Source organism: Dermacentor andersoni, chromosome 8 (genome assembly GCF_023375885.2).
Source record: "Dermacentor andersoni chromosome 8, qqDerAnde1_hic_scaffold, whole genome shotgun sequence".
NCBI classification, from domain to species: Eukaryota; Metazoa; Arthropoda; class Arachnida; order Ixodida; family Ixodidae; genus Dermacentor; species Dermacentor andersoni.
Window position 1 is genome coordinate 121,406,475 of NC_092821.1, and position 15,232 is coordinate 121,421,706.

The 15,232-nt window shown below is 48.2% G+C and overlaps 1 protein-coding gene across 1 annotated transcript; it reads left to right on the plus strand.

Annotated features, from left to right (window-relative positions):
* The first annotated feature begins 12,321 nt into the window (after positions 1-12,321).
* Positions 12,322-14,728, plus strand: LOC126529424 (dol-P-Glc:Glc(2)Man(9)GlcNAc(2)-PP-Dol alpha-1,2-glucosyltransferase-like). The gene has a single exon (XM_050177024.2). It carries the CDS (start codon positions 12,394-12,396, stop codon positions 14,287-14,289), a length of 1,896 nt encoding a protein of 631 aa, XP_050032981.2. The 5' UTR covers positions 12,322-12,393; the 3' UTR covers positions 14,290-14,728.
* The last annotated feature ends 504 nt before the right edge of the window (positions 14,729-15,232 follow it).

Here is a 15,232-nt window from a genome sequence, read left to right on the forward strand (position 1 = left end):
CGTTTTAATCTACCTTAATTCAACCTCTTTGCGCTGCACCTGGAGTCCTGGACTGCGCGCGTGCGCAGGATTTGTCAGCCTACACGATGGTCGCGGCATCGGGAGGCTGTGCGCAAAACTACATTGGTGGCCTCCAAGATTGGTGCCGTAACGCACTTCTGCGTACAGTCGAGGTCGCGCGCGACTACTTCCAGTGCTGCGAGTCTCTTCTTGCAGACGAAAAACCTCAGCTAGAGTGTTCGAGTACACTCTACCTCAGCTGCTAGTTTATTAGGCAACGCCTTGATACGCCCTGGTCGGTCCTAAAATTAAGCCCCTCCGTCCACCCAGTCGAACCTAAGCAGCAAAAAGCGCGCGCGTCCAAGTTAAACGCACTGGTAGCGTCATCGAGAGGCGGTGCGCAAAACTACAACGCGACATCTCCGGCCTCCAAGATGGGCGTCACTTCAGACTTCAGTACGTGAAAGGTTTTCGGCGCGCACGTGAGACCGCAGAAACGGTACAAAAACGAAACAAGAACGCTAATAGATAACCGGAAATCACGTGATCTGACGTTTGAAGGCGTGGATCATAGAGTTTCTAAAAATAACCTAGAGGGAAATGTGGTGCTAGTGTCTACGGGGGTTCCCATGAGCGTTGCCTCAACCTAGGGCGCTATTCCGGACATTCTGCCATTTTCTTCGATGCATGACGTAGGCGCGACGCAAACAAAATGGCGCTGGTGGCCCAGCACGGAGGAAGGAAACTAAGGAGAGGCCCTACCCCCTCCGCGCGCTAGGAGAAAAGTGTGGCGGAAATGACGTAGTAGGTTCTCATTTTTTTTGCTGCTTTTTTATTTTTTTTTGTTGTATGGTCACGCCTTTTGGGTCACAATGGCGGCGTTGTTATGGTTTTGAGCGCTCACACGTGTTGCTCTGGTAGGTTTCGGGCCGTGGCAAAGGTGCTGAGTGGGCGGGTTTGCTTTAGTCACCGTGTCTTGTTGCGCTTTGTTACCTGCTCCGTGCTCTGCCAGATGTTGCGCGAACGCGCGACACCACGCGCAGCGCGGCGTGGTTTCGCGGAAGATGTAAACAAGAGAGGAGGGTGGCCCAAAAGGCGGAGCATCGCCATGAGCAACGCCAAATTCCGGCTTCACTTTTGCTTCACAAAGAGTGACGTAAGGGCCTCTCCTTAGTTTCCTTCCTCCGTGTGGCCCAGTTTTGCTTACGTAACGTGACGCCAACTTGACGTTTCGCCTAAGAAACTGAAATGAAGGCACTGAATGTAGCGTTATCAGTAAAGCAAAACAGTTTTCCTCCGCAGTAAAAATAAAGCAGCTATCTCAAAGCATATGATGATTCCGTCGAAAACGCTTCTCGCTTCCGTCGTCTGCTGCGTACAAGCCGTCGTCTGCTTCAATAGCTAGGATGCGTGTCCCCGGAAAATGGAATGAGTCATCGCATGTTGGCGCCAACGCGCTTGTTTTCTTGCTTGAGACAACATACGCGACCTACCAGTGGTGATGCGCGCACGTTCGGCCACGTTATCGCTATTTCGTGAAACGCAAGTGACTCAGCCCGACTCGGCTGGCTGAGAAACGGCCGAATATCACCGATAGCGTTGCGCGCGCCAGAGATATCCACTAGCGCGACGCAAGCGCCGGCGCTGCCATCTCTTGTTCATTTAGCTGGTGCGGGAGGAAACTTCAAGGCGCCGCCTTGCGTACATTTCTTTTTATAAATTAGAAAGAGGCCGTTGTCATAACTTTTAATTGTGCGAAAAGGCATTAATCTTGATTTCAATACAAATGCAGCAGTGAAAAGTGGACAACATTTCCGAAAGTTTGCTATGTTCAACCAATCTTATTTCGTATAAACTCGTTCTTTTAAAAAATGATGGCCCCAAACACAAATGCCAACACTACCCGAGAGCGATGCAAATACTATGAGCACGCGTTATGAACAAAATATTTTCGTGGCGCCAAACGGCGGGGAAAATGTGGCGATACGCATTCCTCTCGACTGTCATTGCATATGGCTGCTCATTAGCATAATTCGCGCGGCTCGTCGCAGCAAAAATTATGGCGGAAAATCTCCGCAATGGCGGCCCAGCGCAACGTCACGCATCGTCAAAATGACGTTTACGAAACAGCCCTTCCTGTGACGCTCCTCACGAGATATTCCTTCAGCCAATCAGCAAGCTGGCATGGCGCATATCTTGGATCGCCAGCACATATTCGCGCAATTGCAGATGCATTGCACTGGCTTCTGCACGCTACCGCTCACATTCTTTTTGAAGCGCTAACATCACAATATATCTGCCAAGGACCAAAAAATGTATTAGTCCATAAAATTTGCAGCTCCACGTCACGTTTCGTCATCTTGATGAAAACGCAAAATGACATTTCGCAAGATTTCCGTTTCCCGGCACAAATTTCAAGGCACGTGAGCTCGCCACAGCCAATCAGAGAGTCAACATGGCGGATAATGGCGGCCGTGCAGCCGCCATGCGTGTTGAGAATAGCGCCCAATAGCACCCCTACATGGGAATGATGGGAAGTACAGGCTTCGGATTGACTTCAGTCTTTAGACTAGTGGCGTTTGCTTGCGACGCAGTAAACAAAGCTATACTCAAATATTATCCCGTAAAATCTAATTTTATTTCTGCAGTATGTTATATAATGTACAACACGCTACATAAACTTTGCATGACTTTGAGATGGAAGCATGGTTTACTATGGTTTGTCACCAGGACACATCAGGGTATGCATACTTGTGCAATTCTGTTCCCAATTTAATGCCAAAAAATAATTATTTATTCATTTTTGCAAGAGCAAAACAACCGTGCATGTACTTATATAAAGATACTCATCAAGTACTTATGGAAATAAAAATGTTGTATTGTGACAAAGCGTTGCGCCCTTGAGCGGAATGCTAAAAAGTGTCGTCTGCTACGACGCCTGCTCGCTGCAAACGCGAGGCTTTTCTCGCAGACGACAGGCACTTGCGAACTCTCTCGCTCTTTCGAAAGGTTGCATCGGCTGTCACGATTGCTGAACGTCTTCAAGTACTTTTAAGCACATCTGCTGCAGTGCTAGCTAGGATGCTAGTGGCCTCCTACGAGTATGCTTCATCATATTTTATATTGGCGTACCGCTTCCGAAGCGTTACAGCGTGGCTTTGCGGGTACCCATTGTGCGACACTAGACTACAGCTAGGAAGCAGCTATCTTTCCTACCACAACTAAGTTGGTGTTCTCAAAGTCCTAAAACACGCATTTCAATGAGCACATAAACGAGCACATAATGAAGCACTCAATAAAATTTGATTGTCAAGCCACTAGAAGTACAACTGTATATGTCTTGTATGAGTAGTGCCTTCAGTTGTCCTATTCTGAAGTTTCATAAAGCACGTAACGCTACAGTGCCAACCTAACACACTTAACAAACCAAGGTCCAAACGCTCAAAACATGTTCTTTCAACGTTTACGATGCCGCGGCTTTCTCGTCACGGCTTCGACGCCACACCGCGACACAAGCATCGTCCCAGTCGCTGGCCCAGCGCGCTATCGCCACACCGAGCAACATAACAAAGGCAGAGAGCTTTGCGTTGCACTGTCCCACTGCAGGTTATAGAATTAGTCAATAGAATGCCAATCCGAAGCCTGTACTTCCCATCATTCCCCTGATGGTTGAACGATCGCAGCGCCAGATTTGCCTCTAGGTATACTAATATGAAACTCTATGGCGTGGATGCTTTAGGTCTCTTCAATAGATGAACCACAGAACACCTATACAAACTTAGAGAAGGGAAACTGTACCTTCCACAGTGCTACGGAAATAAGCGTAGCGGTGGCGTCGTGAACTGAAGTATGCGACCACAGGTGGCGCTGTACATTGGTGAACCTAAGTAGGATATTAGGCAGCATAGTAGTAAGAGCTTGGTGGCGCAAGCCACCGCCCCGTTCCAAAGGGGACGCTCATAACATCCATCCATCCATCCATCGGAAACGGGGTTTTGCACAGTATGGCCGCTTTACCAGGTGTTCTGTGGCTTTACTGGGTTTCTGGCTGCTGCGCCTCGATCGTGCTCCCGCCAGTTTAGTTGCTGTGTAGCAAACGTAGCGCCTACATATTTATGTAGGCGCTACGTTTGCCACACAGCAACCAAACTGGCGGGAGCACGATCGAGGCGCAGCAGAAAACATGTAGCGCTGAGTCATATCGAGTTAAGGCACACTCTGAACTGATTTTTAAGGGCATCCCGAGCGGTTTGTCGTATATTACGCCGCCGTTACCCCGAGTTGTGCCGCCGCGCTCCAGCTGTTGCATTTCGTGTAGGGCTACTGACAGAATGCGGTTTCCAGGTGGCACGATGACCTCGACTGGAATAAACGCACACGACACCAAAGATTGAGTAAGCCTGAAAATATTTTATTTGCATTTTACAAGTACAACAAAAAGCACACGTCTACGCATCCACACAAACGCGGTTACATAGTCAAGAACATAGTCAAGAAATGGCTCATTAATAAGGGTAGCTAGCACAAACGCACAAGAAAGAAGACCTAAGCTACAAAGTGTACGGTCGGCTGCTAAGTATAATAATTTCCCTGTCACCGCGTGTCACTTTTATACAGCATCTTTACAGCACTACCAGGCCGGGTAGTTTGGCGGAAAGAACGCAACAGCTTACGGCCGTCAGCTGCCTGTTCCTTACGGGTGTCATAATTATCCTAACCTCCGCATCAACGTCGCGCAAATCCGCATACAGGTATCTGTATCTGAACCATATGTGCCAGCTTAATACATGTGTAGTGAAATTATGATAACCACTGCGTCTTATCAAACATGTATTGGTTTTGCAAATGCGCATTACAGCTGACGGAACGACATACTGTAAGTGAAGCACAAGAGAACAAGGACAAAAGGAGGATACAACACTTGAAGAAGAAATGAAGAATTAGTAGGCGTACAGCAAACAAGCGATGACGGAGAACACACGATGATGCATCGGGTGTTCTGTGACATCGGTTTGCGTACTTACGGAGTTATGGAGATCAACGGCATAAAAACGTACCTTCAAGCGTACTCCCTCAACCTCCGCCGCATTCATTACGATAATCAATGCCTAAACAAAATGAGGCACTATTCTTTGCCAAGAGTAGACCTCTTTACTGCAAGTCTATGTAATGACTCGCAGACGAAACCAGCATGCTTTCGAAAATGTTTTAACGCCGTAGTATTCGAACGCCAACGGCCAGGAAACACATCGATACCAATAGGCTGTCGGCTGTCGGTGGTTAATCAAGTACAAAAACCTTGACGCTATGACTAAAAAGCAGCTTCAACAATCAAATAAAAAAAAATCAAACCATCCTTAGACACCTCGATTGTTTATGTCAATGGTTTGTGTAAAGTAAAAAATTCAGCATGTTTAGCGCCCCTAGCAGAAAAAGAACAAATTAAAGTATTCGACCAAATTACAGTAGCTCCACTTGCGCGCTTACGCTGAGACCCGCCTCGATTGATTTTTCGCCCTCTGTGGCCATTTGCTGAACTTGAGAGTGTGCGGGGCCTGGATGAACGCGCAGAACGGATTGCTCTGAGCGCGCGGAAGCCACGCAACTAGCGAAGGTAGACCCACTGTAGCAGTGGGTTATCCTTACACGACGCCTACGACCGTACCTCAATAACCTCGTCAATTCCACTGCGAAATCAGGAGTAGCACAGCTCTGACAGGAGCGCGTTCTTTGCATGTCGAGAGCTACGCTTTACTTTCAACTTAACCCGCCGTGGTTGATGAGTGGTTATGCTGCTTAGCGCGAGGTCGCGGGATCGATTCCCGGCCACGGCGGCCGCATTCCGATGGGGACGAAAACACCCGTATCCTTAGATTTAGGTGCCCGTTGAGGAACCCCACGTGGTCGAAATGTCCGGAGTCCTCCACAACGGCGTTCCTCATAATCAGAAATTGGTTTTGGCACGTAAAAGCCTCATAATTTATTTTTTAATTAGTTTCAACTTAGCAAAGAAGGATTTTTTTTTCCAGATTATAATGGGGAAATGAAAACAACATCGACTGCTTTATGAACTGTTTTGACGTCCTGTTAATTCCGCTAGCAAAAGAAACATCGTTGGTCGTGGAACTGACACACAGTGTCTTGCGATGCTGTTGCGATCTTCGATCCGATTACCAGCGTGCAAAGGCCCCCCCCCCCCCCCCCCCAAGAATACAGCCGTTGAACATAATTAATATGCCAGTAGTCCAGATTCGTGCGAAATCAACACAGAATAGGTTTCGACCTTAGGATCAATCACACATCGTATGAGAAGTCAGGATAATCGTCACGGCAAGGACTTCAAAACACACACAAATAATTTTTTTTTTATCCGATCGATCGAACACGCGAATTAACTACGCGTGCTGTCACAGATAAACTTACCTGGAGCAGCATGAGCATCGGGCATCTTTTTTTTCTTCTTCATTTTTTTTTTCAGGTTGACAGCTGAAGAAATCGAGGGACTGCCATGTCGGCGTTGCGGGAGAGTTTGAACCGACTGCGGCTGTTGCTCCGCACGTTCACGCGATAATGTCGAACTCGTGCACAAGTGAGCGACGTGCTTGCAGTGCTCTTTTATGATGGAAAGCATGTCAGATTTTCGAATATTCACAAGCCGAAAGCAGAATTTAGTAAATGTAGAACGACTTGGTGGATGGATAACCACCTCTTTTTAAGAGGAAGCTTTGGGAGCTTTAGCTCGGGCCCAACTCCGGCGTGGCCTATTCAAATGAATGTAACACGCAAAAACGCTTTTCTAAGGTAACCCCTAACGCGGGCTTATTGCGGTTAACGTCTGGAACCTCGGCTTTCGGTTGAAATGTAAATTATCTGGAACAAAACAAAGCGGATAGCGCGGGCAGACTCTGTTTAATGATGCTGCCGCTTCCAACGTTCTAAAAAAAAGAAAAAAGCTCCAAACGAACGCCGGGAAGATGATTGGCCAGCGAAGCTGTGGTATCACCTGATCCGATAGACCAACGTGACGTAGCTTTGAACTGGGTCCTGCCGAACCTGAGCACGACGCCGTTGCGCGTATTGACGTCGCTGTTCCTTTCGTCGCTCATCGTATTCGCGCTGCTCGAAGACCAGTTTCAAGGGAATGCTTGTAAATTATCGTTCAGCATATACAGAGTGACGATGTTATGACACTCTTTTAAGGACTGCAGGGGATATTCCCATCAGGGCTAATGGATCTTATAGCACCTACGTGGCGTAAGAAAGAATCAACGCCATGAGTCAGCAATTTCAGCGTCCGGCATCACATTTCTCTGATTAGCGTCAAGGCAAAGGCGTTAATGCCCCAGCTGTCTCCTGAGAAAACGCCGGCTGAAAGAGTGCTTGAAGCTTTCCTCCCTCAGGCCGTCTGACGTCAAAGCATCACCGTCAACACTCGAAGATTGTATAGATGTATCTTTGTTCGCTTTGCATTTTTTCAGAATGATTTATTTTTAGGTCTTTTTTGTGCTCGGTGTTGCATTTCTTGCAGTGCTGTTGCGGGGTGAACGAATTTTGTGGGGCTCATCAGGTGACCCTTGACTAGAGATGTCGGTGGCGAAAAAAAAAAACAACTGAGAAATTGGGGGCGGGGGAGGGGGCATTCTTCTTTTTTTTTCTCAACACCGAAAAAGTGGCGAAAAGAAACAATAAAATTTCCACAGACAGTTATAAATTTCGTTCTCTGCTGTGCAGCGTACAATTCAAGAAGCGACCATGACCTCAAGACAACGGCCACGCAGTTTTCACGAGTCTTCATTACGTGCTTTCAGTTTCGTTTTGAGAACGTAGCGTAGCTTTCAAACCTCGCGGAGTACAGGATGCCCCTCTGGGTTTTGGCTGGGGCTCTGCGTCTGGCACTCTGCGAAGCACACGGGGAACCGTCAACCTGGTTTGCAGGGCCCTTTGCCCTAATCAGCCATTGACACGTACAGCTTCTATAGATAGTTTGCACAGACGTCGTCGCGGCCGCCATCTTTAGGTACTAGCACGTCGGGAAGGTGTGTAATCAAGAAACGTGACAGCATGATGGGCCGATCTTATGTCGAACGACTAAGCGATAACAGTGATAAACCGGTGAAAAACAGCCACCGTCAATAAACAAAGCAATGTGCGCGTGATAATAGAATGCATTGACGTCATCGTGGCCGCCATCTTTGGTTACTAGCGCAGTGAGAGGTGCGTCCGCGACGTCACATGAAAACTATTTACAGGCCGCTGCAGATACATTCGCCCTCTGCCAGATGTGAAGAAAAAGAACCTGGTCTCGCTTTGCAAACGCTCACAACGAGCTTCGAAACAGGCTCGCAAGTAAACGTGTTCGATAGCTCGTTTACATGCAATGAAATTTCAATGTGGGAGCAGCCACGGCCGGTTTTAATGCGAGTGTGTCGAGCGAGACTGACTTGGAAACTGATTAACCCACTTTTTCTCAGTTATCAGATGAGCAATCTTTCTCAGTTATCACACAGCAATTCACGTCCTCTGCGCAATTTGCGGCAGTAAGGAACATGACCTTTTTTATGGTGTTTCAATTCGTCTCTAAATTTCCTAAATTTCGCGCAAAAGGCAATAAAAACGGCGTCTCTTGTTTCTTCCGGCTCAAAACTTCTGAAAATAGTTCATCTCTTTCATAAACGTTCGACACGAGGCAAGGACGCTGTGGAAAAAAAAAAAGATGTAAAAATGCGCCCGTGCAGTCGGCGTGTACAACGTTGGCGTGTGCCCGCGTTTTTCCGGCTCAGATATTTTCGTCTCGTTGCACACAGTTGTATAAGTGCCCCAGCCTTCCAATGTACGCGATGCAAACTAAAAAAAAAAAAAATTCAACGCAACTTCCAAACCTTTATCCACGTGCTTCTGCAGTGACTGGGTCAGGATACTGTAAATGTAGGATTGCGGTCAATCTAATACCATTTTTTCCAAAATTGGTGCAATAATAGTCAATACGATTATAATGAGATATATCTTATTAATTTGCTTTTCTTGTTTAGTAAAATGCTTTACGGAGCATGTTTTTAACGCACAACTAAGGTAAACCAGTACCGATATCATAGCCTTGCATAAAAAAAAAACTCTGTGAGTTGTGCCAGTTTCGAGTGGTCGATGTGTTTTCGCACTGCGCGGCAAAATGGAGTACAGACATATTTTTTTTTATTTACTGGAACAGCAATGAATTTCACGGCACATTTAGAGCCCGCATTTCGGTCCCAGTAGAATCGATTGAGGGTAAAGGTGGAATTGCTGAACTGCGCTGAATTTCAACAATTTTGGGCAAAAAAAAAAAAGAAATGTTGAGACTGCAAAAGACAATTCTGATTGCAATGGTTGGCATAGGCTCTAACTGTTCTTCATGTATCTAAGCCGAATGAAATGAAATAGGCTGTATGCAGCCCCTTTCGTTGAATTCGGCTTAGCAGTACGTTGCCCGCAACCTCTTGCAGTCCGACCTTGCGCTCGGGAAGGACCGTTCTGAGGCTGATTATTGTCCGTGCATTGCATTCCTGCGTCTGTGACCTAGTGTAAACTAGGCCATGTGGGCGGCAACAGCTGTCACCTATTTAGAGCCGAAGCTTTACTTCCGGGACAACTCATATTTCTCTATTCAAACACGCAGATATGTTTTTACAGACAAGCAAGAAAAATGTCTCATGTGTACATATATATATTTAGATTTAGATTTCACGCACTGTGGGAATCAATTTTATGCAGGCCGCAGAATCGCTCTGCGGTATGCGACGGAACGCATGCGTGTATCGATTCAAAGACCTAATTCTCCTTGCCACGATCGAACTGTGCAAGTTTTTAGGGAGTGCGTAAGGCGATGTTATCTGTGTAGTATATAGCTAGTTTGTTATCAACGTTTTACAGAAAAAAAAAAGTGATTGTGTTCTAATGCTTAAAGCATCGGGCTGTTGTTAGATCACACCATCGGACGCCGAACTTTTTTATTGAGTCCCGGAACGAGCCCCCCCCCCCCCCCCCCCCCCCCCCCGAGACACGCAACCTACCTACCAACCTTCCACAACGTGTCTAGAAAGGCAAAGAATGCTTCGCCTTAAAAAACTTCATTGTGCTGCTGTGTTACGGTAGACGTCTTAAGTGACGTCCTTTCGTAAAGAGCTGCAATAGATCGGAATGTCAAAGCTCGGAGATGACACTGAGACCGGATAAGTCATACGCATGTCGATAAGGAGTGACCGAATAATATGATTGCACGATGCTATCGTATTGGTCGCAAGAGTGAAGCGTAATGACCTGTAGGCTACTTCGTATACTCTGAAATGGCTGGCCACACCTCTACTGCGACATGGAAACTAGCATAGGTCGGCTTCTGCTTCTCGTTTTTGCACGACACAAAAGAAAAAAAACGCCTCGGACGCTCTTTTTCAGCCTTCTTTTAAGGTTCATCCCTAGACCAGTGTGCCAGTCCGCGAGAACTTCACGCGCAGCATTCTGTTTTTCTCTTCGAACGGAAGAAAGTCTGCCGACCTTTTATTGCGGTAGCAATTATATGAACACTCCAGGCGCATTTCTGCCTTGGCTTTCGCCGTCGCCGTCGCCGTGATGTTCCGTATAATGTCCAAGGGCGAGAACATCGTCGCCACACGCCGTATGCTAGATGTGCGAGCGAAAGCGCGCGAGGGTGAGCCGACGATGGCGGTTCAGTATCGCGCGCGCAAGGGAGGAAAGCGGGGAGGAAGGGCGCCGTTTTCCGCCGCGCGCTAAGCACCGGGGGGAGGGAATAGGAAGGCGGGCGCGTTTTACTCCGGCGGCTGCTGTGTATGGCGGGTCCGCGAGGGTCCTATCTTGAAAGCGATATGCAATGAGTACAGAGTCTAGGATCAACGGGGACTGATAGCTTCGCGTGTGCTGTGTTTCGTCACTTTTCGTTGAAGCTGGAGGCCAGCACGAAGATCATTTCGCTCCCTGCTGCTGCCGCTGTTCATCACGTCAGCATTTTGACAGCGAACGACCGCGCTGATCGATTGAAGTGTGTTTATGTCTGACTGCCCGCATGGCGCCATGCTTGCTGATTTAGTTAGTAAGTGAATGTTTACGAGTATATTCGGCCGATAAAGGTACTATCCTTATACTTCGTATAGCTGTCTACTAATTTGCTATTCCAATCGATGCTTTGCTTTTCGGGCGAAACTGCGACTTCCTTTTAAGTGTAAACTCCGTTATTTCCTTTTAAACTAGCTTTCATAGGGTGCTACCAGTCGCCCTGTGTCTCATCGACTTCCGTTATGGTAAGCAAGTTTAATCTAAGGTAGCTCGCTGTCTCAGGGCGCATGAAAGCCCTGTCTGTTCGCGTCTTACATTGCATCGCAGACATTCTACTGCGCCGTTGGTTGCTCCTAGAACGTATAACAGGCAAACTATTCCTTTCTACGGCCCTATACATTAGGTCCCACCCACATGTGCAGTGCACAGCTTGCTTTCGACCTACTCGTGACGGCAACATATCCGTTATCTATCTTCCACCATCTTGGTCGAAAACAGCGGCAAACCTGATGGTTAAAGGAACATGTTAAGAGGAAGCTTTAGCTCGGGTGCTCCTATCTAAATACATGCAAAAGGAGAATTCGTTTTTCTCGGCAACCACTGCACCAAATTTGACGGGGTTTGTTGCATTTGAAAGAAAAACCTAAAATCTAGTGACTGTCGGTTTCGAATCTTCAATTTATGTCGTCAATTTCTTATTAAAAGTTGGCAAAAATCGCAAATTTTCAGAAAACGAAACTACCAAGTTTACACCTCTGTAACTCGGCAAGAAAAGATGATATCGCAATTCTGTGAATTGTACCTAATAGCACATTTAAAGCGGACAAATTTGACATCTTACACATGAATCTCAAAAATTTATTATTATGTAATTACAACTTTTGCAGAACCCTGGTAAACAACGTAACAATTTCACGTAAGATGTAAAATAACATATGAAATTTGTCCGCTTTGAATGATCTAATGGATGCCGTTTATAGAATTGCGATATCTGTTCTTGATGCAGAGCTATTAGCTTGTAAACTTCGTGCTTCTATTTTTTTCAAACTTCTGAATTTTCGAAAATCTTTTTAACGAAACTCAAGCCATAAATCAAAATTCCGCTTCCAACAGTCACTAGAATTTAGCTTTATCTTTCAAATGCAACAAATTTCATTAAAATCGGTCCCGGGGTTATCTCAGAAAAACGTTTTTGCGTTTTTACATGCATTTGAATAGGCCGCGTCGGAGTTGGGCCCGAGCTGAAGCTTCCTCTTAAACCAAACTGTGGCGCGCCTTGTTTTCCTTTATTTTTGTAGCAGCTTGAACCATGTTAGTCGCGTGTCTTCTGCCTGAAAAACCAGTTGCTGCATGCACTGTGGATGTTTTCGTGCCACCTCAGACGGCACGTGCGTTCTCGAGGGTTGTTTTTCGGGACCCACGGTTGTGGCGTCGGAAAACGGTGACCTCGCCTGCGACACCAACCGCGCACCCAGTTGTGCCTACATAAACGCCCTCGACAGAAGCGAGTCATGCGCGTCTCGCGCAAGCCAGCGATTCGAGCGAGAGATGTTCTTTATCGGAAGCCTAGTGTCCAACCTGGCGACGCGACACGGCGCCTTCTTGGCGACGTTGTCGGTCGTAGCGCTGTCCTCGGTCGCCGTGTCGCTCGTGGTCTACCGAGTTGAGCCGGAGCCTTACCTGGACGAGATCTGGCACGTCCCCATGGCGCGAAATTACTGCGCCGGAAATTACAGCCACTGGGACGACGAGGTCACCACACTGCCGGGAGTCTACGCCCTGTCCATGGCGTTGCTTTTCGTGCTCGGCTTCTTCAGTTCGGCGAACCACTGCACCGTTTACGTCCTCCGCTGCACCAACGTGGTCTTGGGGCTGGGCAACTGGATCGCGGCGTACGCGATCGCCGACAAGTTGGCTCGGCCCGGCGACTCCTCGCGCCTCAAGCCTCTTCTGGTCAGTGCCGCGGTCAACTCCCTCCCCATTCTCCAGTCGCTCACGAACGTTTACTACACCGAGCCGGGAGGCGTCTTTTTCCTCCTGCTGATGTACCTGTCGTACCTCCACCGGCGACACTGGCTGGCGGTGACCTTCGGAGCTGTGGCTGTATTCTTCCGGCAGTCTTCCGTGCTGTGGGTGGCCATGACGGCTGGTTTCGTGGTCATGGACACGTTCGAAGCAAGCGTTCAAGTCTCTTACAAGAACGTGGTTCTAGAAAGGCATCAAAAAGGCGGCAAGAACGGCGTCCGGCGACTGCACACACCGGGAAGGGACAATAATGCTGTACAAGGACACTTTCCGGGAGACTGCGAGAACAACGTCCAAGGACAACGTCCTGGTGGAGACTGCAAGAACTCTGAAGTTTGTGGAAGCATACTTCAGGGACATATACCGCGAGACCGCAGGAAAGGCCTTCGCGAACGCTGCGAAGAACACTACGGGAACGGCGTTCAAGGACAGATCCAAGGAAGTCACAAGAATGGCGTCCGTCGTACGACGGCGTCGCACCAAGAACTGCAAGCCAAGGACCGTCTCCATGTCGTCTGGACGATCGTGGTCGACGACCTGCGCGTGGCATTTAGAGACTGCATCGGTTACCTTCTCGTTGGCCTCTGCTTCGCCGCATTCATCGTCTTCAACGACGGCATCGTCGTGGGGGACCGCGAGCATCATCGGCTCTGCTTTCACCCCCCTCAGATGGGGTACTTCTTGGTCTTCACGCTCTTGCACGCGGCGCCTCACTTACTCAGACCGTCGGTCATCGCCGACTTCCAGAAGAGCCTTGCACGAAGGCCGCTCGCGTACGCGGCAGTAACGCTGATCTCGGTCCTCGCCGTCCAGAACTGCACGCACCTGCATCCTTACACCCTGTTGGACAACCGTCACCTGACGTTCCACGTCTGGACTCACGTCCTGGGCAGGGGCCCGCTGGTACGCTGCTGCCTGGTGCCGACCTACGTGTACGCAGGCTACGCCGTCCTCCGCAGGCTTGAGCACACCCAGTTGCTGTGGCGTGTGCTTTACGTCGCCTGCGCGTTTGCCGCCACCTCGTTCCACGAGATGCTCGAGTTTCGCTACTTCATCGTGCCCTACGTCTTCTTCCGCCTTCACGTGCGGGACGACACCTACCGGGAGCTCTTGGCTGAGCTGGCGCTGAACAGTGTCGTGTACTGCGCGATGCTGTACATGTTCCTCTCCCGCGCAGTCGTGTGGAACATTAACGGCACGGCTCAAAGTTTATTTTGGTAGGGCGTTACTCGTCGTTAGAGAGTGCACTCCGTTGCAGTCTGGGGTCACCATTGTCGTTTGTTTTCCTTCCAGATACGCCCCCAACGACATTTAGCCGCAAAAGCTTGAAGCCAAGGAAAAGCGTAGAGGAAACTAGCCTCCAGCTTCCCTATAGGTGTGTTTTCTACATTGAAATGTAAAATTAAAAGATAGGTAGATGGTCATGTATACTTGTGAAATCCACAGTGCGTCGCAGGGGCCATGTTGTGGTTATAGGATCGACTCCCGCGATGGCAAGTTGTCGTTTCTTCTATTTTCATTTAACTTTATATTATCTCAATTAAAGAATGCTGGTTATTTCCCGTATGCTTTCCTTGTCTGCATTGTCAGCTGGATACATATGTATGTTGCCAATAAATACAAAAAGAGACAGCCCCTTCGCTCTTATAATCCTCCTCACCATTGCCACTTATGTCCTGATTCGTCTTCGAGCGTTTTGTACCGGTGTTGTACGGGCAGTCCGAATGGTCATTGAATGTCTTCGCCGTCTAACGTGCTAGGGTCAATTGGTGCATGATGGAAATGTCGCCACCGCCGCACGATATGGTTACGTTGCGCACGGTAAAAAAACACTTTGACAACGTACTCGCACGTTAAAGCATTAGGGCGCTTGGTAAAGTCGAATGACGCCCAATAACTTCAGTGCTGAGTGCATTCAACCACCGTCGAGTCGAGTTTGCAGAAGTGACAATAATACCTCCGTTCCACTATCATATGTTGCAGTGTTAGCGTTATGGATGACTTCCATTGGCGTTAATAAGAGGAAGCATTTAGGTTGGGGATAACGCCGATTGCCCTATTCCTATGCACGTGACACGCAGAAGCACTGTCCTCGTGCAACCGGTGGAGGGACTGAACAGACTTTGTTGCATTTAAGAGGAAGGTTTAGCTCGGGTGCTCCTAT